This window comes from Hoplias malabaricus, chromosome 15, assembly GCF_029633855.1.
Source record: "Hoplias malabaricus isolate fHopMal1 chromosome 15, fHopMal1.hap1, whole genome shotgun sequence".
Lineage (NCBI taxonomy): Eukaryota > Metazoa > Chordata > Actinopteri > Characiformes > Erythrinidae > Hoplias > Hoplias malabaricus.
The window spans coordinates 2137209-2162330 of NC_089814.1; the positions used below are offsets into that span (position 1 = coordinate 2137209).

At 48.1% G+C, this 25122-nt stretch overlaps 1 protein-coding gene across 1 annotated transcript in view; it reads right to left on the reverse strand.

Moving 5' to 3' along the window:
- Window positions 1-11321: 11321 nt before the first annotated feature.
- The window catches only part of faxdc2 (fatty acid hydroxylase domain containing 2), a 16392-nt gene continuing 2591 nt past the window's right edge, over window positions 11322-25122 (reverse strand). The window contains exons 4-9 of the mRNA XM_066646219.1: window positions 19613-19716; window positions 18503-18624; window positions 15957-16162; window positions 15217-15322; window positions 13583-13749; window positions 11322-12747 (exon numbers count right to left, since the gene is read on the reverse strand). Of these exons, the coding sequence (XP_066502316.1) occupies window positions 12591-12747; window positions 13583-13749; window positions 15217-15322; window positions 15957-16162; window positions 18503-18624; window positions 19613-19716 (862 nt within the window). The 3' untranslated portion in view covers window positions 11322-12590. The remainder of the gene's footprint in view (window positions 12748-13582; window positions 13750-15216; window positions 15323-15956; window positions 16163-18502; window positions 18625-19612; window positions 19717-25122) is intronic.

A 25122-nucleotide genomic window follows, 5' to 3' on the forward strand; every position in this document is an offset into this window, starting at 1 on the left:
GGAGTGTGGTGTGTTCTCCCTGTGTCTGCGTGGGTTTCCTCCGGGTGTTTTTCTGTGAGGAGTGTGGTGTGTTCTCCCTGTGTCTCAGTGGATTTACTCTGGGGGCTCTGCTTTCCTCCCACAGTCCAAACACACACAGGTAGGTGATTGACTGAGTAAAACAGTCCACAGATGAGTGTGTGAGAAAGAATATCTGACAGGGTGAGTGTGTGTGTGAGAGAGAGAACGTGACAGGGTGAGTGTGAGAGAAGGTGAGTGTGTGTGAGAATGAGAGAAGGTGTGAGAGAGGGAATGTGACTGGGTGAAGGTGTGAGAGAGAATGTGACTGGGTGAAGGTGTGTGAGAGGGAATGTGACTGGGTGAAGGTGTGTGAGAGAGAATGTGACTGGGTGAAGGTGTGAGAGAGAGAATGTGACTGGGTGAAGGTGTGAGAGAGGGAATGTGACTGGGTGAAGGTGTGAGAGAGGGAATGTGACTGGGTGAAGGTGTGAGAGAGAATGTGACTGGGTGAAGGTGTGTGAGAGGGAATGTGACTGGGTGAAGGTGTGTGAGAGAGAATGTGACTGGGTGAAGGTGTGAGAGAGAGAATGTGACTGGGTGAAGGTGTGAGAGAGGGAATGTGACTGGGTGAAGGTGTGAGAGAGGGAATGTGACTGGGTGAAGGTGTGAGAGAGGGAATGTGACTGGGTGAAGGTGTGAGAGAGGGAATGTGACTGGGTGAAGGTGTGTGAGAGAATGTAACTGGGTGAAGGTGTGTGAGAGAATGTAACTGGGTGAAGGTGTGTGAGAGAATGTGACTGGGTGTGGTGTGTTCTCCCTGTGTCTGCGTGGGTTTCCTCCGGGTGACTGTCTGTGAGGAGTGTGGTGTGTTCTCCCTGTGTCTGCGTGGGTTTCCTCCGGCTGACTGTCTGTGAGGAGTGTGGTGTGTTCTACCTGTGTCTGCGTGGGTTTCCTCCAGGTGACTGTCTGTGAGGAGTGTGGTGTGTTCTACCTGTGTCTGAGTGGGTATCCTCCGGGTGACTGTGGAGTGTGGTGTGTTCTCCCTGTGTCTGCGTGGGTATCCTCCAGGTGACTGTGTGTGAGGAGTGTGGTGTGTCCTCTGTGTCTGCGTGGGTTTCCTCCGGGTGTTTGTCTGTGAGGGGTGTGGTGTGTTCTCCCTGTGTCTCAGTGGGTTTACTCTGGGGGCTCTGCTTTCCTCCCACAGTCCAAACACACACAGGTAGGTGATTGACTGAGTAAAACAGTCCACAGATGAGTGTGTGAGAAAGACAGGGTGAGTGTGTGTGAGAGAGAGAGAACGTGACAGGGTGAGTGTGAGAGAAGGTGAGTGTGTGTGAGAATGTGAGAGGGTGAGTGTGAGAGAATGTGACTGGGTGAAGGTGTGTGAGAGAATGTGACTGGGTGAAGGTGTGTGAGAGAATGTGACTGGGTGAAGGTGTGTGAGAGAATGTGACTGGGTGAAGGTGTGAGAGAGAATGTGACTGGGTGAAGGTGTGAGAGAGAATGTGACTGGGTGAAGGTGTGAGAGAGAATGTGACTGGGTGAAGGTGTGAGAGAGAGAATGTGACTGGGTGAAGGTGTGAGAGAGAGAATGTGACTGGGTGAATGTGTGAGAGAGAGAATGTGACTGGGTGAAGGTGTGTGAGAGGGAATGTGACTGGGTGAAGGTGTGAGAGGGAATGTGACTGGGTGAGTGTGTGTGAGAGGGAATGTGAGTGTGTGTGTGAGAGAATGTGACTGGGTGAGTGTGTGAGAGGGGGAATGTGACTGGGTGAGTGTGTGAGAGAGGGAATGTGACTGGGTGAGTGTGTTTGTGAGAGGGAATGTGACTGGGTGAGTGTGTGAGAGAATGTGAGTGTGTGTGTGAGAGAATGTGACTGGGTGAAGGTGTGTGAGAGAATGTGACTGGGTGAGTGTGTGAGAGAGGGAATGTGACTGGGTGAGTGTGTGTGAGAGGGAATGTGACTGGGTGAAGGTGTGTGAGAGAATGTGAGTGTGTGTGGGTGAGAGAATGTGACTGGGTGAAGGTGTGAGAGGGAATGTGACTGGGTGAAGGTGTGAGAGGGAATGTGACTGGGTGAGTGTGTGAGAGAGGGAATGTGACTGGGTGAGTGTGTGTGAGAGGGAATGTGAGTGTGTGTGTGAGAGAATGTGACTGGGTGAGTGTGTGAGAGAGAATGTGACTGGGTGAGTGTGTGAGAGGGAATGTGACTGGGTGAGTGTGTTTGTGAGAGGGAATGTGACTGGGTGAAGGTGTGTGAGAGAATGTGACAGGGTGAAGGTGTGTGAGAGGGAATGTGACAGGGTGAAGGTTTGTGAGAGGGAATGTGACAGGGTGAAGGTGTGAGAGAGAGAATGTGACAGGGTGAAGGTTTGTGAGAGGGAATGTGACAGGGTGAAGGTGTGAGAGGGAATGTGACAGGGTGAAGGTGTGTGAGAGAATGTGACAGGGTGAGTGTGTGTGAGAGGGAATGTGACAGGGTGAAGGTTTGTGAGAGAGAATGTGACAGGGTGAAGGTGTGAGAGAGAATGTGACTGGGTGAGTGTGAGAGAGGGAATGTGACTGGGTGGGTGAGTGTGAGAGAGGGAATGTGACTGGGTGAGTGTGAGAGAGGGAATGTGACTGGGTGAGTGTGAGAGAGGGAATGTGACTGGGTGAGTGAGTGTGAGAGAGGGAATGTGACTGGGTGAGTGTGTGAGAGAATGTGAGTGTGTGTGTGAGAGAATGTGACAGGGTGAGTGTGTGTGAGAGGGAATGTGACTGGGTGAAGGTTTGTGAGAGAGAATGTGACTGGGTGAAGGTTTGTGAGAGAGAATGTGACTGGGTGAAGGTGTGTGAGAGGGAATGTGACTGGGTGAGTGTGTGTGTGAGGGAATGTGACTGGGTGAGTGTGTGAGAGAATGTGAGTGTGTGTGTGAGAGAATGTGACAGGGTGAGTGTGTGTGAGAGGGAATGTGACTGGGTGAAGGTGTGAGAGAGGGAATGTGACTGGGTGAGTGTGTGTGTGAGAGGGAATGTGACTGGGTGAAGGTGTGAGAGAGGGAATGTGACTGGGTGAGTGTGTGTGTGAGAGGGAATGTGACTGGGTGAGTGTGTGAGAGAATGTGAGTGTGTGTGTGAGAGAATGTGACAGGGTGAGTGTGTGTGAAAGGGAATGTGACTGGGTGAAGGTTTGTGAGAGAGAATGTGACTGGGTGAAGGTTTGTGAGAGAGAATGTGACTGGGTGAAGGTGTGTGAGAGGGAATGTGACTGGGTGAGTGTGTGTGTGAGAGAATGTGACAGGGTGAGTGTGTGTGAGAGGGAATGTGACTGGGTGAAGGTGTGAGAGAGGGAATGTGACTGGGTGAGTGTGTGTGTGAGAGGGAATGTGACTGGGTGAAGGTGTGAGAGAGGGAATGTGACTGGGTGAGTGTGTGTGTGAGAGAATGTAACTGGGTGAAGGTGTGTGAGAGAATGTAACTGGGTGAAGGTGTGTGAGAGAATGTGACTGGGTGTGGTGTGTTCTCCCTGTGTCTGCGTGGGTTTCCTCCGGGTGACTGTCTGTGAGGAGTGTGGTGTGTTCTCCCTGTGTCTGCGTGGGTTTCCTCCGGCTGACTGTCTGTGAGGAGTGTGGTGTGTTCTACCTGTGTCTGCGTGGGTTTCCTCCAGGTGACTGTCTGTGAGGAGTGTGGTGTGTTCTACCTGTGTCTGAGTGGGTATCCTCCGGGTGACTGTGGAGTGTGGTGTGTTCTCCCTGTGTCTGCGTGGGTATCCTCCAGGTGACTGTGTGTGAGGAGTGTGGTGTGTCCTCTGTGTCTGCGTGGGTTTCCTCCGGGTGTTTGTCTGTGAGGGGTGTGGTGTGTTCTCCCTGTGTCTCAGTGGGTTTACTCTGGGGGCTCTGCTTTCCTCCCACAGTCCAAACACACACAGGTAGGTGATTGACTGAGTAAAACAGTCCACAGATGAGTGTGTGAGAAAGACAGGGTGAGTGTGTGTGAGAGAGAGAGAACGTGACAGGGTGAGTGTGAGAGAAGGTGAGTGTGTGTGAGAATGTGAGAGGGTGAGTGTGAGAGAATGTGACTGGGTGAAGGTGTGTGAGAGAATGTGACTGGGTGAAGGTGTGTGAGAGAATGTGACTGGGTGAAGGTGTGTGAGAGAATGTGACTGGGTGAAGGTGTGAGAGAGAATGTGACTGGGTGAAGGTGTGAGAGAGAATGTGACTGGGTGAAGGTGTGAGAGAGAATGTGACTGGGTGAAGGTGTGAGAGAGAGAATGTGACTGGGTGAAGGTGTGAGAGAGAGAATGTGACTGGGTGAATGTGTGAGAGAGAGAATGTGACTGGGTGAAGGTGTGTGAGAGGGAATGTGACTGGGTGAAGGTGTGAGAGGGAATGTGACTGGGTGAGTGTGTGTGAGAGGGAATGTGAGTGTGTGTGTGAGAGAATGTGACTGGGTGAGTGTGTGAGAGGGGGAATGTGACTGGGTGAGTGTGTGAGAGAGGGAATGTGACTGGGTGAGTGTGTTTGTGAGAGGGAATGTGACTGGGTGAGTGTGTGAGAGAATGTGAGTGTGTGTGTGAGAGAATGTGACTGGGTGAAGGTGTGTGAGAGAATGTGACTGGGTGAGTGTGTGAGAGAGGGAATGTGACTGGGTGAGTGTGTGTGAGAGGGAATGTGACTGGGTGAAGGTGTGTGAGAGAATGTGAGTGTGTGTGGGTGAGAGAATGTGACTGGGTGAAGGTGTGAGAGGGAATGTGACTGGGTGAAGGTGTGAGAGGGAATGTGACTGGGTGAGTGTGTGAGAGAGGGAATGTGACTGGGTGAGTGTGTGTGAGAGGGAATGTGAGTGTGTGTGTGAGAGAATGTGACTGGGTGAGTGTGTGAGAGAGAATGTGACTGGGTGAGTGTGTGAGAGGGAATGTGACTGGGTGAGTGTGTTTGTGAGAGGGAATGTGACTGGGTGAAGGTGTGTGAGAGAATGTGACAGGGTGAAGGTGTGTGAGAGGGAATGTGACAGGGTGAAGGTTTGTGAGAGGGAATGTGACAGGGTGAAGGTGTGAGAGAGAGAATGTGACAGGGTGAAGGTTTGTGAGAGGGAATGTGACAGGGTGAAGGTGTGAGAGGGAATGTGACAGGGTGAAGGTGTGTGAGAGAATGTGACAGGGTGAGTGTGTGTGAGAGGGAATGTGACAGGGTGAAGGTTTGTGAGAGAGAATGTGACAGGGTGAAGGTGTGAGAGAGAATGTGACTGGGTGAGTGTGAGAGAGGGAATGTGACTGGGTGGGTGAGTGTGAGAGAGGGAATGTGACTGGGTGAGTGTGAGAGAGGGAATGTGACTGGGTGAGTGTGAGAGAGGGAATGTGACTGGGTGAGTGAGTGTGAGAGAGGGAATGTGACTGGGTGAGTGTGTGAGAGAATGTGAGTGTGTGTGTGAGAGAATGTGACAGGGTGAGTGTGTGTGAGAGGGAATGTGACTGGGTGAAGGTTTGTGAGAGAGAATGTGACTGGGTGAAGGTTTGTGAGAGAGAATGTGACTGGGTGAAGGTGTGTGAGAGGGAATGTGACTGGGTGAGTGTGTGTGTGAGGGAATGTGACTGGGTGAGTGTGTGAGAGAATGTGAGTGTGTGTGTGAGAGAATGTGACAGGGTGAGTGTGTGTGAGAGGGAATGTGACTGGGTGAAGGTGTGAGAGAGGGAATGTGACTGGGTGAGTGTGTGTGTGAGAGGGAATGTGACTGGGTGAAGGTGTGAGAGAGGGAATGTGACTGGGTGAGTGTGTGTGTGAGAGGGAATGTGACTGGGTGAGTGTGTGAGAGAATGTGAGTGTGTGTGTGAGAGAATGTGACAGGGTGAGTGTGTGTGAAAGGGAATGTGACTGGGTGAAGGTTTGTGAGAGAGAATGTGACTGGGTGAAGGTTTGTGAGAGAGAATGTGACTGGGTGAAGGTGTGTGAGAGGGAATGTGACTGGGTGAGTGTGTGTGTGAGGGAATGTGACTGGGTGAGTGTGTGAGAGAATGTGAGTGTGTGTGTGTGAGAGAATGTGACAGGGTGAGTGTGTGTGAGAGGGAATGTGACTGGGTGAAGGTGTGAGAGAGGGAATGTGACTGGGTGAGTGTGTGTGTGAGAGGGAATGTGACTGGGTGAGTGTGTGAGAGAATGTGAGTGTGTGTGTGAGAGAATGTGACAGGGTGAGTGTGTGTGAAAGGGAATGTGACAGGGTGAAGGTTTGTGAGAGAGAATGTGACTGGGTGAAGGTTTGTGAGAGAGAATGTGACTGGGTGAAGGTTTGTGAGAGAGAATGTGACTGGGTGAAGGGTTGTGAGAGAGAATGTGACTGGGTGAAGGTTTGTGAGAGAGAATGTGACTGGGTGAAGGTGTGTGAGAGGGAATGTGACTGGGTGAGTGTGTGTGTGAGGGAATGTGACTGGGTGAGTGTGTGAGAGAATGTGAGTGTGTGTGTGAGAGAATGTGACAGGGTGAGTGTGTGTGAGAGGGAATGTGACTGGGTGAAGGTGTGAGAGAGGGAATGTGAGTGTGTGAGAGAATGTGAGTGTGTGTGTGAGAGAATGTGACAGGGTGAGTGTGTGTGAGAGGGAATGTGACTGGGTGAAGGTGTGAGAGAGAATGTGACTGGGTGAAGGTGTGTGAGAGAATGTGACTGGGTGAAGGTGTGTGAGAGAATGTGACTGGGTGAAGGTGTGTGAGAGAATGTGACTGGGTGAAGGTGTGTGAGAGAATGTGACTGGGTGAAGGTGTGTGAGAGAATGTGACTGGGTGAAGGTGTGTGAGAGAATGTGACTGGGTGAAGGTGTGTGAGAGAATGTGACTGGGTGAAGGTGTGAGAGAGAATGTGACTGGGTGAAGGTGTGAGAGAGAGAATGTGACTGGGTGAAGGTGTGAGAGAGAGAATGTGACTGGGTGAAGGTGTGAGAGAGAATGTGACTGGGTGAATGTGTGAGAGAGAGAATGTGACTGGGTGAATGTGTGAGAGAGAGAATGTGACTGGGTGAATGTGTGAGAGAGAGAATGTGACTGGGTGAATGTGTGAGAGAGAATGTGACTGGGTGAATGTGTGAGAGAGAGAATGTGACTGGGTGAATGTGTGAGAGAGAGAATGTGACTGGGTGAATGTGTGAGAGAGAGAATGTGACTGGGTGAAGGTGTGTGAGAGGGAATGTGACTGGGTGAAGGTGTGAGAGGGAATGTGACTGGGTGAGTGTGTGTGAGAGGGAATGTGAGTGTGTGTGAGAGGGAATGTGAGTGTGTGTGTGAGAGAATGTGACTGGGTGAGTGTGTGAGAGGGGGAATGTGACTGGGTGAGTGTGTGAGAGGGGGAATGTGACTGGGTGAGTGTGTGAGAGGGGGAATGTGACTGGGTGAGTGTGTGAGAGGGGGAATGTGACTGGGTGAGTGTGTGAGAGAGGGAATGTGACTGGGTGAGTGTGTTTGTGAGAGGGAATGTGACTGGGTGAGTGTGTGAGAGAATGTGAGTGTGTGTGTGAGAGAATGTGACTGGGTGAAGGTGTGTGAGAGAATGTGACTGGGTGAGTGTGTGAGAGAGGGAATGTGACTGGGTGAGTGTGTGTGAGAGGGAATGTGACTGGGTGAAGGTGTGTGAGAGAATGTGAGTGTGTGTGGGTGAGAGAATGTGACTGGGTGAAGGTGTGAGAGAGAATGTGACAGGGTGAAGGTGTGAGAGAGAGAATGTGACTGGGTGAGTGTGAGAGAGGGAATGTGACTGGGTGAGTGAGTGTGAGAGAGGGAATGTGACTGGGTGAGTGTGAGAGAGGGAATGTGACTGGGTGAGTGTGAGAGAGGGAATGTGACTGGGTGAGTGAGTGTGAGAGAGGGAATGTGACTGGGTGAGTGTGTGAGAGAATGTGAGTGTGTGTGTGAGAGAATGTGACAGGGTGAGTGTGTGTGAGAGGGAATGTGACTGGGTGAAGGTTTGTGAGAGAGAATGTGACTGGGTGAAGGTTTGTGAGAGAGAATGTGACTGGGTGAAGGTGTGTGAGAGGGAATGTGACTGGGTGAGTGTGTGTGTGAGGGAATGTGACTGGGTGAGTGTGTGAGAGAATGTGAGTGTGTGTGTGAGAGAATGTGACAGGGTGAGTGTGTGTGAGAGGGAATGTGACTGGGTGAAGGTGTGAGAGAGGGAATGTGACTGGGTGAGTGTGTGTGTGAGAGGGAATGTGACTGGGTGAGTGTGTGAGAGAATGTGAGTGTGTGTGTGAGAGAATGTGACAGGGTGAGTGTGTGTGAAAGGGAATGTGACAGGGTGAAGGTTTGTGAGAGAGAATGTGACTGGGTGAAGGTTTGTGAGAGAGAATGTGACTGGGTGAAGGTTTGTGAGAGAGAATGTGACTGGGTGAAGGTGTGTGAGAGGGAATGTGACTGGGTGAGTGTGTGTGTGAGGGAATGTGACTGGGTGAGTGTGTGAGAGAATGTGAGTGTGTGTGTGAGAGAATGTGACAGGGTGAGTGTGTGTGAGAGGGAATGTGACTGGGTGAAGGTGTGAGAGAGGGAATGTGAGTGTGTGAGAGAATGTGAGTGTGTGTGTGAGAGAATGTGACAGGGTGAGTGTGTGTGAGAGGGAATGTGACTGGGTGAAGGTGTGAGAGAGAATGTGACTGGGTGAAGGTGTGTGAGAGAATGTGACTGGGTGAAGGTGTGTGAGAGAATGTGACTGGGTGAAGGTGTGTGAGAGAATGTGACTGGGTGAAGGTGTGTGAGAGAATGTGACTGGGTGAAGGTGTGTGAGAGAATGTGACTGGGTGAAGGTGTGAGAGAGAATGTGACTGGGTGAAGGTGTGAGAGAGAGAATGTGACTGGGTGAAGGTGTGAGAGAGAGAATGTGACTGGGTGAAGGTGTGAGAGAGAATGTGACTGGGTGAATGTGTGAGAGAGAGAATGTGACTGGGTGAATGTGTGAGAGAGAGAATGTGACTGGGTGAATGTGTGAGAGAGAGAATGTGACTGGGTGAATGTGTGAGAGAGAATGTGACTGGGTGAATGTGTGAGAGAGAGAATGTGACTGGGTGAATGTGTGAGAGAGAGAATGTGACTGGGTGAAGGTGTGTGAGAGGGAATGTGACTGGGTGAAGGTGTGAGAGGGAATGTGACTGGGTGAGTGTGTGTGAGAGGGAATGTGAGTGTGTGTGAGAGGGAATGTGAGTGTGTGTGTGAGAGAATGTGACTGGGTGAGTGTGTGAGAGGGGGAATGTGACTGGGTGAGTGTGTGAGAGGGGGAATGTGACTGGGTGAGTGTGTGAGAGAGGGAATGTGACTGGGTGAGTGTGTTTGTGAGAGGGAATGTGACTGGGTGAGTGTGTGAGAGAATGTGAGTGTGTGTGTGAGAGAATGTGACTGGGTGAAGGTGTGTGAGAGAATGTGACTGGGTGAGTGTGTGTGAGAGGGAATGTGACTGGGTGAGTGTGTGTGAGAGGGAATGTGACTGGGTGAAGGTGTGTGAGAGAATGTGAGTGTGTGTGGGTGAGAGAATGTGACTGGGTGAAGGTGTGAGAGGGAATGTGACTGGGTGAAGGTGTGAGAGGGAATGTGACTGGGTGAGTGTGTGAGAGAGGGAATGTGACTGGGTGAAGGTGTGTGAGAGGGAATGTGACTGGGTGAAGGTGTGTGTGAGAGGGAATGTGACTGGGTGAGTGTGTGAGAGAATGTGAGTGTGTGTGTGAGAGAATGTGACAGGGTGAGTGTGTGTGAGAGGGAATGTGACTGGGTGAAGGTGTGAGAGAGGGAATGTGACTGGGTGAAGGTGTGTGAGAGGGAATGTGACTGGGTGAAGGTGTGTGAGAGAGGGAATGTGACTGGGTGAAGGTGTGAGAGAGGGAATGTGACTGGGTGAAGGTGTGAGAGAGGGAATGTGACTGGGTGAAGGTGTGAGAGAGGGAATGTGACTGGGTGAGTGTGAGAGAGGGAATGTGACTGGGTGAGTGTGAGAGAGGGAATGTGACTGGGTGAAGGTGTGTGAGAGAGGGAATGTGACTGGGTGAGTGTGTGAGAGAGGGAATGTGACTGGGTGAGTGTGTGAGAGAGGGAATGTGACTGGGTGAGTGTGTGTGTGTGAGAGAATGTGACTGGGTGAGTGTGTGAGAGAGGGAATGTGACTGGGTGAGTGTGAGAGAGGGAATGTGACTGGGTGAGTGTGAGAGAGGGAATGTGACTGGGTGAAGGTGTGTGAGAGAGGGAATGTGACTGGGTGAAGGTGTGTGAGAGAGGGAATGTGACTGGGTGAGTGTGTGAGAGAGGGAATGTGACTGGGTGAGTGTGTGAGAGAGGGAATGTGACTGGGTGAGTGTGTGTGTGTGAGAGAATGTGACTGGGTGAGTGTGTGAGAGAGGGAATGTGACTGGGTGAGTGTGTGAGAGAGGGAATGTGACTGGGTGAGTGTGAGAGAGGGAATGTGACTGGGTGAGTGTGAGAGAGGGAATGTGACTGGGTGAGTGTGAGAGAGGGAATGTGACTGGGTGAAGGTGTGTGAGAGAGGGAATGTGACTGGGTGAGTGTGTGAGAGAGGGAATGTGACTGGGTGAGTGTGTGAGAGAGGGAATGTGACTGGGTGAGTGTGTGAGAGAGGGAAGAATGTGACAGGGTGAGTGTGTGAGAGAGGGAAGAATGTGACAGGGTGAGTGTGAGAGAGGGAATGTGACTGGGTGAAGGTGTGTGTGAGAGGGAATGTGACTGGGTGAGTGTGTGTGTGTGAGAGAATGTGACTGGGTGAGTGTGTGAGAGAGGGAAGAATGTGACAGGGTGAGTGTGAGAGAGGCAGATGGTGACGGGTGCGCCTCTATCGGTCGGACGGCGGTAGAGAGACGGTTTAATATTAAATCAGTTACATTTCCACAGTCAAACGCAGCAAATAGAAAACGACGTGGATTTTCTAATGAAAGTACTCTGTAATAAATACAACTTGGGTTTAAATAAAAATGATGCACAATTAATTTGGTTAAGCATTTAATAAATTAGTAACATATTCAGTAAAAATACATTAAAATAAATTTCTGATTAAATGACTTTAATGTGAAGGAGTTTGAAAAGCGCTGTTTATGGAGGACACGGACATTTCAGACAGCTGTAGTTTCAGGGAGGACTGCACTAACACAGATTGGCCACCAGGGGGGTAAAGATTAAATACCTTAACACCGATTATTCACCAGTCTCTCTCTCTCTCTCTCTCTCTCTCTCTCTCTCTCTCTCTCTCTCTCTCTCTCTCTCTCTCTCTCTCTCTCTCTCTCTCTCTCTCTCTCTCTCTCTCTCTCTCTAAAATACACAACACAAAACATCTATTTTTATTAATGTTTTATAATTAAATATATAACAAAAAATACAATTATGAATTATATTCACTGCTAATAGAGGCCTCTTAACAATTAACATTTTTAATCTCAAAAACAAAAGTCCCAGTGTAATTTATTTATTAAATTTAAAATACTGAACAAACACAGTAATATTTTTGTAATTGATGAATAAAGTCAGTAAACCGGAGCACTGTGGCACTTCAGAACCAAAGTGTCTGGAAATGAAAGGGTTAACATTAACCTCAGATTATTCACTTTTAGCCCAGTGTCGATGTGAAGCTGTAAACGAAGGCGTTTAACCTTCAGCTGATTAACAGAGAGATAAAGACAAATAAAATAATAAAAGTCATGAACTTTTACAGAGATACGAGCTGAGGACGGAACGTTCAGTTTGAGACAAAGGAGGACTTTAATTTTTATAAAATGCAGTGTAATGAAAAGCTGACTGTCCTTTTTTAAATTGTATTAAAAGACAGAGTTAACGGAATAAACTCAGGGCTTTTCTACAGACTCTTCTTCCTGTTGGAAACCAGCGGATACACTGTCCCCTAGTGACCGACCCGCTGCAGGGGGCGCTCTGACCACATTTATGGAAATAGACAAGAGCACAATAAGAGTCCTACAGGTAAAGACTGCAACGATAAGAGTCCTCAGTGGTGTCACCCGCGGCGGTGAAATGTCCTGATTAACCAGTGATAAACCATTGAAAATACCAAACAAACAACTCAAATAAAACCTTTGAAGTTACTTTAATTATGTTTAAAATGTATTAATTCTATCAGCTTCTGATTTTATTCCTAATAATGTTTATATTTAGTGAATGAATGGTTTTTAAAAGCAGCTAAATCCACAAAAACTTATATTTTAGAGTTACTACTTTTAAGATGTGTTAGAAATATAGTGTGTGATCCGAGTTAAATCTCTGTCCAAAAATCAAACAAAAATAAAAAAATAGTTTGAGCTTTAATCCCAGAGGAGCCCGACGTCTCCTCTTCCCTGTGTAACGTTTCTGTGACGGAGAGAAGGGTTACACTGAGTCTGGACGAGGGTTAACTAGGTGTCAGTACATGGAGGAATGGGGTAAGACTAGTCCTGGACTAAACCGATGAGGCAGGTCTATATTCTCTGAAATGAGGGTTTAGTGAATAGTGTGGTCCGGTCCAGTTCACGTCTCACTGAGGTCCTGTCCATGAAAGGAGTTCCAGGTCTGAGCCGGAGAGAATCCAGCTCAGACCCGTAGCTCCTGACATGGGCATGGCGCCCCCTATGGGCAGACGGAAACGTTGAGGTTGCTGTTCACTGGGACTTTTTGGGCTCGTCTGGGATGCTCTCGGTGAGAGGCGTGAGACTCAGCAGAAGCGTGTGACGCTCGTAGGCTTTCGTCTTTCTGAATTTATCGTCCGTCCCATGGAGCCGGTCCAGAACTCCCAGAACCCCATAGCACTGATTAAACCTGGAGGGGGTGGGGGGCACATTAAAGACAGATCAGATCAACAGGTACACATTAGCCCCGCCCACAGCCTGCACTACCGCTCCCACATCTCACAGAATCTCACTCACATCTGTTCTAGATAAACACTCTACACTTCAGACAGAGTTTAACACCATTTTCATTTTCCCCAGCGCTCGCGGCTCGAATTGATCACAATTCATAGGTCACTTTATGAAAATAAATCATGATTCTGACAGCTGCTGCTTGCTGGAATAAGTCTGTACCTGTGTGTGTGTGTGTGTGTGTGTGTGTGTGCTGTAGCTATTAGAAGAGAGAGCCTACAGTAGAGTGTTAACCTGTTGTGTATTAACAGTCTTTACTAAACCAGAGGAAGGGATAAACTCTTGGATGCAGTGGAGAGACAGTGGAGACGCAGTGGAGACGCAGTGTTGCTGTGGAGGACTGGGGTAAATGAGAGCAGCTGGTAAAGGCAGTGGGACACAGGTGAAGTGTGTGTACATTCACCATCACACACACATCACACTGTTTACTTTAATCTGTGTTTATGGACTTTACACTACAGCTCACACACACACACACAGATAAAACTCTCGAGGATTTCACTAAAGGCCTCACAGATCAAACCCTGGGTCACAGTTATATAACGATCAATAAACCATTATTCCTCTTTATTTTATTCTGATTTACCTCTGAATCCTCTACAACGTCTGTCTAAAGAAACCAGTCAGGCTTTACCCGCCTCCACGGGAAAAACTCCAGACCTCTCAGCCCTTAGAGTGTGTGTGTGTGTGTGTGTGTGTGTGTGTGTGTGTGTGTGTGTGTGTGTGGTGTTTACTTGAGGTGGTGGAAGTCGTGGAACTCCGGGGAGGGCAGCAGAGGCAGGTGATAACCGCAGTGAGAGACTGTGGTCACTAACAGAGCGATGGTAAACCACAGCGACGTGGTGCAGATGTGAGAACCCAGCAGAACTGGACCAATCAGAGCAGGGAACATGTTGGAGCACTGTGGAGACAGAGGAGACGAGAGAGATGCGTGGTCAGGTTTCTTTAAGCTTGTGCTGGTGCTAAAGTTAAAAACTAGGCTCCTTTCCTTTCTTCTATTCTTTTAAATTGAAAATCTATTTTCAGAATGCAGCCATATTACTATATTATGTGTGTGTGTGTGTGTGTGTGTGTGTGTGTTCATATTAAACACAAATACCTATCTACCTTGTAATTTCTTTTGACATTTTGAGGATATATTCTCATAACGTAAAGGTGACATACGGGATTTTAATCTAAACCCCTGTGTATAAAGCTCCTCTCCATGTGCTGCTCTACAGTCGGTTTGCTCTGGAAACCGCTCTAATGTGTTTACGAAGCCCCAGTGTCTGTAAATGAGTAAAAAAAAAGTGTCTGGGTCCGGTGCTAGGCTTTCTTTCTCTCTGCTCACGGCAGAGAAACGCCATCTGGAGGTTTTTAGACAACGGAGAGACTCCAAACGCTGAAAAGCACCAACCGAGATGAGGATGTTGCTCTATTCCTGCTCCATAGGGGGGTAACACTGACTTATTTCTGCTGTTACAGTTACATTACTTAAGGTGGAACTGACTCTAAACTCAGGAGAGCGCTAACTGCATGAAAGAAAACACAGAGGGAAAGTGCTACAAAACTAAACAGCTCGAGTTACACATTAATTCAAACAGTGAATAAACACTTACAGACGATTTACACTTCAGACACCAACAAGATACAGTCGCTTCTTACTCACACACACCTCTCCACCTTAAAAGATACAGTCGCTTCTTACTCACACAGACCTCTCCACCTTAAAAGATACAGTCGCTTCTTACTCACACAGACCTCTCCACCTTAAAAGATACAGTCGCTTCTTACTCACACACACCTCTCCACATTAAAAGATACAGTCGCTTCTTACTCACACACACCGTTCCACCTTAAAAGATACAGTCACTTCTTACTCACACACACCGCTCCACCTTAAAAGATACAGTCGCTTCTTACTCACACACACCACTCCACATTAAAAGATACAGTCGCTTCTTACTCACACACACCTCTCCACCTTAAAAGATACAGTCGCTTCTTACTCACACACACCTCTCCACCTTAAAAGATACAGTCGCTTCTTACTCACACACACCTCTCCACCTTAAAAGATACAGTCGCTTCTTACTCACACACACCGTTCCACCTTAAAAGATACAGTCACTTCTTACTCACACACACCGCTCCACATTAAAAGATACAGTCACTTCTTACTCACACACACCTCTCCACCTTAAAAGATACAGTCGCTTCTTACTCACACACACCACTCCACCTTAAAAGATACAGTCGCTTCTTACACACACACAGCGCTCCACCTTAAAAGACGTAAACACATCAGAGAGCAGCGTGTGGGGGAACACAGTCGTAGACATCCCCTTTAAAGCAGCTACACATGTTTATAGACCCTGATTAAACTGACCACGTGCTCGACCGGGTGGGCGTAGAGGGAGACCACTCCGACCGGAGCCGTCCACTCGTGATGAATCTTATGGATGTGTTTGTACAGCGCTGGGTGATGGACCAGACTGAAATTATAAAAAAAACAAATCACAGAATTTAATTTAACAAATTAATTTTCTCTACATTCTACTCGAACAAATGTCACTGATAGTTTTACTTTCCACTGCTTTAGTCTTTTCTCTTCTTACTCCCCACCCCCTTCTCCTCAAACAAATGGGGCACGAGTGGAGAGAAAAGGGGAGAATAATAATAATAACTACACTTATATAGCACCTTTCACAAACCCAAGGTTGCTTTATGATTTTGTGGGAGGAGAAGAAACAAAGTGAAGTGAAAAGAGTAGAGGTAGAGAGTGGAGGCAAGTTATAGGGATTAGGAAGTCAGTGGAAAGATTTAGGGAGTAAAGAACAGAGAGGAAAAAGGAAGGGAGCACAGAGGAAGAGTAGTGAAAATGGAGTACGGATTAAGGACTAAGACAACGTGAGGAAGGAAAAGGCAGTGATCTGAGACTTCTCTGTTGTTACAATACAATGTGTTTACACTAGGTGGTGCTGTATGGGTGTGTAGCTAGGACCTGGTTACTGTACTGTTAGTGTAAACACAGATGTAAATCAGTTTGCTGTGAGGTGTGTGAACACAAACAGTTCAGCTGTAATCTAAACTCCTAATCAGTTCCCCCGGGCCGGTTCTGGTTCTGACCGGTGTGAGTAGTAGAACAGTATTTCCTCCAGCAGTCCGCAGATGGCCAGCTCCAGCAGAACCCAGTGGAATGTGGGTAACTCCGGACCGCAGGGTTCCCCTCGCCACTGCATCACTGCGTAGGTCAGGAGCACCAGGGGGATGGAGAGGAAGACCTGGTTTAACAGGACGGTCCTCACGGCCTGCCGCAGACGCTCCCCGTCCACCTGCAGGGGGCACCAGAGGTCAGATTACACACACTCACACAGCAACAGTTCACTACGTAGTGCACTATGTTAGAGTTCTGCCATTCTGTAGAAATGTCTGAATACATAGTGGACACAGTGCCCTTAACCACACGTGCAGTAGCTGACCTTAGTGGATAGTGGATACCCACAATGCATTGTCGTTCATTATCAGTTCCCTGTGATTTTTAATTTTTTTATCCACAGTAAACAGTGGGGAACTGATCCCGAGTCAGTTCAGAAAAATTGTAGCACAGATAACACACATTCATCTTTAGTCTTTAGACCCTGTCTGTAATGGATAGGTGAGTGAGTGACTGAGTGAGTGAAAGAACAGGTGACGGAGTGTGCGAGTGACAGAGTGAGTGAAACCAATACTGAATAACTGAGTTGGATGTAGTGAACTCAGACCGGGCTGATAAAGGTGTAGATGAAGTGGTGAACTCAGACCGGGCTGATGAAGGTGTGGATGAAGTGGTGAACTCAGACCGGGCTGATGAAGGTGTGGATGAAGTGGTGAACTCAGACCGGGCTGATGAAAGTGTGGATGAAGTGGTGAACTCAGACCGGGCTGATGAAGGTGTGGATGAAGTGGTGAACTCAGACCGGGCTGATGAAGGTGTGGATGAAGTGGTGAACTCAGACCGGGCTGATGAAGGTGTGGGTGAAGTGGTGAACTCAGACCGGGCTGATGAAGGTGTGGGTGAAGTGGTGAACTCAGACCGGGCTGATGAAGGTGTGGGTGAAGTGGTGAACTCAGACCGGGCTGATGAAGGTGTGGGTGAAGTGGTGAACTCAGACCGGGCTGATGAAGGTGTGGATGAAGTGGTGAACTCAGACCGGGCTGATGAAGGTGTGGATGAAGTGGTGAACTCAGACCGGGCTGATGAAGGTGTGGATGAAGTGGTGAACTCAGACCGGGCTGATGAAAGTGTGGATGAAGTGGTGAACTCAGACCGGGCTGATGAAGGTGTGGATGAAGTGGTGAACTCAGACCGGGCTGATGAAGGTGTGGGTAAAGTGGTGAACTCAGACCGGGCTGATGAAGGTGTGGATGAAGTGGTGAACTCAGACCGGGCTGATGAAGGTGTGGATGAAGTGGTGAACTCAGACCGGGCTGATGAAGGTGTGGGTGAAGTGGTGAACTCAGACCGGGCTGATGAAGGTGTGGGTAAAGTGGTGAACTCAGACCGGGCTGATGAAGGTGTGGATGAAGTGGTGAACTCAGACCGGGCTGATGAAGGTGTGGATGAAGTGGTGAACTCAGACCGGGCTGATGAAGGTGTGGATGAAGTGGTGAACTCAGACCGGGCTGATGAAAGTGTGGATGAAGTGGTGAACTCAGACCGGGCTGATGAAGGTGTGGATGAAGTGGTGAACTCAGACCGGGCTGATGAAGGTGTGGATGAAGTGGTGAACTCAGACCGGGCTGATGAAGGTGTGGATGAAGTGGTGAACTCAGACCGGGCTGATGAAGGTGTGGATGAAGTGGTGAACTCAGACCGGGCTGATGAAGGTGTGGATGAAGTGGTGAACTCAGACCGGGCTGATGAAGGTGTGGATGAAGTGGTGAACTCAGACCGGGCTGATGAAGGTGTGGATGAAGTGGTGAACTCAGACCGGGCTGATGAAAGTGTGGATGAAGTGGTGAACTCAGACCGGGCTGATGAAGGTGTGGATGAAGTGGTGAACTCAGACCGGGCTGATGAAGGTGTGGATGAAGTGGTGAACTCAGACCGGGCTGATGAAGGTGTGGGTGAAGTGGTGAACTCAGACCGGGCTGATGAAGGTGTGGGTGAAGTGGTGAACTCAGACCGGGCTGATGAAGGTGTGGGTGAAGTGGTGAACTCAGACCGGGCTGATGAAGGTGTGGATGAAGTGGTGAACTCAGACCGGGCTGATGAAGGTGTGGATGAAGTGGTGAACTCAGACCGGGCTGATGAAGGTGTGGATGAAGTGGTGAACTCAGACCGGGCTGATGAAAGTGTGGATGAAGTGGTGAACTCAGACCGGGCTGATGAAGGTGTGGATGAAGTGGTGAACTCAGACCGGGCTGATGAAGGTGTGGATGAAGTGGTGAACTCAGACCGGGCTGATGAAGGTGTGGGTGAAGTGGTGAACTCAGACCGGGCTGATGAAGGTGTGGATGAAGTGGTGAACTCAGACCGGGCTGATGAAAGTGTGGATGAAGTGGTGAACTCAGACCGGGCTGATGAAGGTGTGGATGAAGTGGTGAACTCAGACCGGGCTGATGAAGGTGTGGATGAAGTGGTGAACTCAGACCGGGCTGATGAAGGTGTGTGTGAAGTGGTGAAGTCTTACTGGGTTGTTCTTGCCGGTCTGAATCCTGTAGCGTGTGATAAAGCTGGGTTTCCCCGTGCAGTCCACCACCATCAGGAAGGCGTTGAACAGCCAGAAAAAGAATGTGGGCACCAGCATCGCACCTGATCACACAGAGAGACTAATCAACTCCGTCCTTACCCCCCCCAGCCCCTTCCCCCCATTCCACGTCCCCCAGGCACCTCCGCCCACGCCCTCAGCCACCTCCGCCCTTACCCCCCCAGCCCCCTCACACAATTTCCATTATAATAAAACTCTCACTGCTTTAAAACATAGTTCAAAACACAACCATAGTGTTTATGAACATAAAGTAAATAAATAGTAATTGTAATAATTATAAAACAATATATTAGATGTTCATTAAGTTTGTAAAATATTAATCAATTGTATATACAATTAAAATAAAAATAAAATTAAGGCAAACATACATTTTACATCATTTTAAATATATTAATATTAATATCAGAGATCATAAAAATATAATATATTGTTGCTGTCGAATTAAAAACACGTATCTCACAAATAGTAACAGAATTGTTACAGAAAAAACTAATTTTGGAGTGTTTCTGTTGGTCATTCATCATGAGATTTACACACAGTGTGAACGACAGCTGCTGTGTTCAAATGATGCAGTAACTACACACACACACACACACACACACACACACACACACACACAGATACAGAGTTTTCTCTGAACAGTGATAATACCCTACACTGTGGCTAAAGGTTTGTAGACACCAGCAATCACCGTCTCTATTCTTTGGGAAGCCTTTACACTAGATATCAGAACATAGCTGTGAGGATCTGATGGAGTTCAGCCTCATAATCATCAGTGAGGGTCAGGGGCTGGTGTTAGGGATTAGTTCTGGATCAAACTCACCACTCCAACTCACCCCAGAGTAACTGGACAGAGCTCCATCACAGTTCCATAATGCTGAGGGCTTCTAGCCCCCTACTGCACTCCCCACACTGAGCATGCTGAACTTAGGCTCATGTGCAGCTGCTCCAGAGTGTGTTAGTTCAGTTTATGTTGCTATAAAGAGACTATACTGTGTCTGCTGATCAGAGCAGCATCAGCTCAGTTCTCACCGAAAACAAACAGAGCTGCATCGTTTCCATCAAAGGCTGTGTAGACTTTAGTCCATTGGGTCTGCCAGAAATCTCCTGACGCTCCCCAGAACCTCTGCAGATGCCTGAACAAACAAATAAACAAACAAACAAACGACATTAACAACACTCACCTCTGTTCATCAGACTCAACACGCTCAGAGGAGAACACTAACCTCTGTTAATCAGACTCAACACGCTCTGAGGAGAACACTCACCTCTGTTCATCAGACTCAACACGCTCAGAGGAGAACACTAACCTCTGTTCATCAGACTCAACACGCTCGGAGGAGAACACTAACCTCTGTTCATCAGACTCAACACGCTCAGAGGAGAACACTAACCTCTGTTCATCAGACTCAACACGCTCAGAGGAGAACACTAATCTCTGTTCATCAGACTCAACACGCTCAGAGGAGAACACTAACCTCTATTCATCAGACTCAACACACTCAGAGGAGAACACTAACCTCTGTTTATCAGACTCAACACGCTCAGAGGAGAACACTAACCTCTGTTCATCAGACTCAACACGCTCAGAGGAGAACACTAACCTCTGTTCATCAGACTCAACACGCTCAGAGGAGAACACTAACCTCTGTTCATCAGACTCAACACACTCAGAGGAGAACACTAACCTCTGTTCATTAGACTCAACACGCTCAGAGAACACTAACCTCTGTTCATCAGACTCAACACGCTCAGAGGAGAACACTAACCTCTCTTCATCAGACTCAACACGCTCTGAGGAAAACACTGACCTCTGTTCATCAGACTCAACACGCTCTGAGGAAAACACTGACCCCTGTTCATCAGACTCAACACACTCAGAGGAGAACACTAATCTCTGTTCATCAGACTCAACACACTCAGAGGAGAACACTAATCTCTGTTCATCAGACTCAACACACTCAGAGGAGAACACTAATCTCTGTTCATCAGACTCAACACGCTCAGAGGAGAACACTAATCTCTGTTCATCAGATTCAACACACTCAGAGGAGAACACTAATCTCTGTTCATCAGACTCAACACACTCAGAGGAGAACACTAACCTCTGTTCATCAGACTCAACACGCTCAGAGGAGAACACTAATCTCTGTTCATCAGACTCAACACACTCAGAGGAGAACACTAACCTCTGTTCATCAGACTCAACACGCTCAGAGGAGAACACTAACCTCAGTTCATCAGACTCAACACGCTCTGAGGAAAACACTGACCCCTGTTCATCAGACTCAACACACTCAGAGGAGAACACTAACCTCTGTTCATCAGACTCAACACACTCAGAGGAGAACACTAACCTCTGTTCATCAGACTCAACACGCTCAGAGGAAAACACTGACCTCTGTTCATCAGACTCAACACGCTCAGAGGAGAACACTAACCTCTGTTCATCAGACTCAACACGCTCAGAGGAGAACACTAACCTCTGTTCATCAGACTCAACACGCTCAGAGGAGAACACTAATCTCTGTTCATCAGACTCAACACGCTCAGAGGAGAACACTAATCTCTGTTCATCAGACTCAACACGCTCAGAGGAGAACACTAATCTCTGTTCATCAGACTCAACACGCTCTGAGGAAAACACTAACCTCTGTTCATCAGACTCAACACGCTCGGAGGAGAACACTAACCTCTGTTCATCAGACTCAACACGCTCAGAGGAGAACACTAACCTCTGTTCATCAGACTCAACACGCTCAGAGAACACTAACCTCTGTTCATCAGACTCAACACGCTCAGAGAACACTAACCTCTGTCCATCAGACTCAACACACTCAGAGGAGAACACTAACCTCTGTTCATCAGACTCAACACGCTCAGAGGAGAACACTGACCCCTGTTCATCAGACTCAACACGCTCAGAGGAGAACACTGACCCCTGTTCATCAGACTCAACACGCTCAGAGGAGAACACTAACCTCTGTTCATCAGACTCAACACGCTCAGAGGAGAACACTAACCTCTCTTCATCAGACTCAACACGCTCTGAGGAGAACACTAACCTCTGTTCATCAGACTCAACATGCTCAGAGGAGAACACTAACCTCTCTTCATCAGATTCAACACGCTCTGAGGAAAACACTGACCTCTGTTCATCAGACTCAACACGCTCTGAGGAAAACACTGACCCCTGTTCATCAGACTCAACACACTCAGAGGAGAACACTAATCTCTGTTCATCAGACTCAACACACTCAGAGGAGAACACTAATCTCTGTTCATCAGACTCAACACGCTCAGAGGAGAACACTAATCTCTGTTCATCAGACTCAACACGCTCAGAGGAGAACACTAATCTCTGTTCATCAGACTCAACACACTCAGAGGAGAACACTAATCTCTGTTCATCAGACTCAACACACTCAGAGGAGAACACTAACCTCTGTTCATCAGACTCAACACGCTCAGAGGAGAACACTAATCTCTGTTCATCAGACTCAACACACTCAGAGGAGAACACTAACCTCTGTTCATCAGACTCAACACGCTCAGAGGAGAACACTAACCTCAGTTCATCAGACTCAACACGCTCTGAGGAAAACACTGACCCCTGTTCATCAGACTCAACACACTCAGAGGAGAACACTAACCTCTGTTCATCAGACTCAACACACTCAGAGGAGAACACTAACCTCTGTTCATCAGACTCAACACGCTCAGAGGAAAACACTGACCTCTGTTCATCAGACTCAACACGCTCAGAGGAGAACACTAACCTCTGTTCATCAGACTCAACACGCTCAGAGGAGAACACTAACCTCAGTTCATCAGACTCAACACGCTCTGAGGAAAACACTGACCCCTGTTCATCAGACTCAACACACTCAGAGGAGAACACTAATCTCTGTTCATCAGACTCAACACACTCAGAGGAGAACACTAACCTCTGTTCATCAGACTCAACACGCTCAGAGGAGAACACTAACCTCTGTTCATCAGACTCAACACACTCAGAGGAGAACACTAACCTCTGTTCATTAGACTCAACACGCTCAGAGGAGAACACTAATCTCTGTTCATCAGACTCAACACGCTCAGAGGAGAACACTAACCTCTATTCATCAGACTCAACACGCTCAGAGGAGAACACAAACCTCTGTTCATCAGACTCAACACGCTCAGAGGAGAACACTAACCTCTGTTCATCAGACTCAACACGCTCAGAGGAGAACACTAACCTCTGTTCATCAGACTCAACACGCTCAGAGGAGAACACTAACCTCTGTTCATCAGACTCAACACGCTCAGAGGAGAACACTAATCTCTGTTCATCAGACTCAACACGCTCAGAGGAGAACACTAACCTCTGTTCATCAGACTCAACACACTCAGAGGAGAACACTAATCTCTGTTCATCAGACTCAACACACTCAGAGGAGAACACTAACCTCTGTTCATCAGACTCAACACGCTCAGAGGAGAACACTAATCTCTGTTCATCAGACTCAACACACTCAGAGGAGAACACTAACCTCTGTTCATCAGACTCAACACGCTCAGAGGAGAACACTAACCTCAGTTCATCAGACTCAACACGCTCTGAGGAAAACACTGACCCCTGTTCATCAGACTCAACACACTCAGAGGAGAACACTAACCTCTGTTCATCAGACTCAACACACTCAGAGGAGAACACTAACCTCTGTTCATCAGACTCAACACGCTCAGAGGAAAACACTGACCTCTGTTCATCAGACTCAACACGCTCAGAGGAGAACACTAACCTCTGTTCATCAGACTCAACACGCTCAGAGGAGAACACTAACCTCTGTTCATCAGACTCAACACGCTCAGAGGAGAACACTAATCTCTGTTCATCAGACTCAACACGCTCAGAGGAGAACACTAATCTCTGTTCATCAGACTCAACACGCTCAGAGGAGAACACTAATCTCTGTTCATCAGACTCAACACGCTCTGAGGAAAACACTAACCTCTGTTCATCAGACTCAACACGCTCGGAGGAGAACACTAACCTCTGTTCATCAGACTCAACACGCTCAGAGGAGAACACTAACCTCTGTTCATCAGACTCAACACGCTCAGAGAACACTAACCTCTGTTCATCAGACTCAACACGCTCAGAGAACACTAACCTCTGTCCATCAGACTCAACACACTCAGAGGAGAACACTAACCTCTGTTCATCAGACTCAACACGCTCAGAGGAGAACACTGACCCCTGTTCATCAGACTCAACACGCTCAGAGGAGAACACTGACCCCTGTTCATCAGACTCAACACGCTCAGAGGAGAACACTAACCTCTGTTCATCAGACTCAACACGCTCAGAGGAGAACACTAACCTCTCTTCATCAGACTCAACACGCTCTGAGGAGAACACTAACCTCTGTTCATCAGACTCAACATGCTCAGAGGAGAACACTAACCTCTCTTCATCAGATTCAACACGCTCTGAGGAAAACACTGACCTCTGTTCATCAGACTCAACACGCTCTGAGGAAAACACTGACCCCTGTTCATCAGACTCAACACACTCAGAGGAGAACACTAATCTCTGTTCATCAGACTCAACACACTCAGAGGAGAACACTAATCTCTGTTCATCAGACTCAACACGCTCAGAGGAGAACACTAATCTCTGTTCATCAGACTCAACACGCTCAGAGGAGAACACTAATCTCTGTTCATCAGACTCAACACACTCAGAGGAGAACACTAATCTCTGTTCATCAGACTCAACACACTCAGAGGAGAACACTAACCTCTGTTCATCAGACTCAACACGCTCAGAGGAGAACACTAATCTCTGTTCATCAGACTCAACACACTCAGAGGAGAACACTAACCTCTGTTCATCAGACTCAACACGCTCAGAGGAGAACACTAACCTCAGTTCATCAGACTCAACACGCTCTGAGGAAAACACTGACCCCTGTTCATCAGACTCAACACACTCAGAGGAGAACACTAACCTCTGTTCATCAGACTCAACACACTCAGAGGAGAACACTAACCTCTGTTCATCAGACTCAACACGCTCAGAGGAAAACACTGACCTCTGTTCATCAGACTCAACACGCTCAGAGGAGAACACTAACCTCTGTTCATCAGACTCAACACGCTCAGAGGAGAACACTAACCTCAGTTCATCAGACTCAACACGCTCTGAGGAAAACACTGACCCCTGTTCATCAGACTCAACACACTCAGAGGAGAACACTAATCTCTGTTCATCAGACTCAACACACTCAGAGGAGAACACTAACCTCTGTTCATCAGACTCAACACGCTCAGAGGAGAACACTAACCTCTGTTCATCAGACTCAACACACTCAGAGGAGAACACTAACCTCTGTTCATTAGACTCAACACGCTCAGAGGAGAACACTAATCTCTGTTCATCAGACTCAACACGCTCAGAGGAGAACACTAACCTCTATTCATCAGACTCAACACGCTCAGAGGAGAACACAAACCTCTGTTCATCAGACTCAACACGCTCAGAGGAGAACACT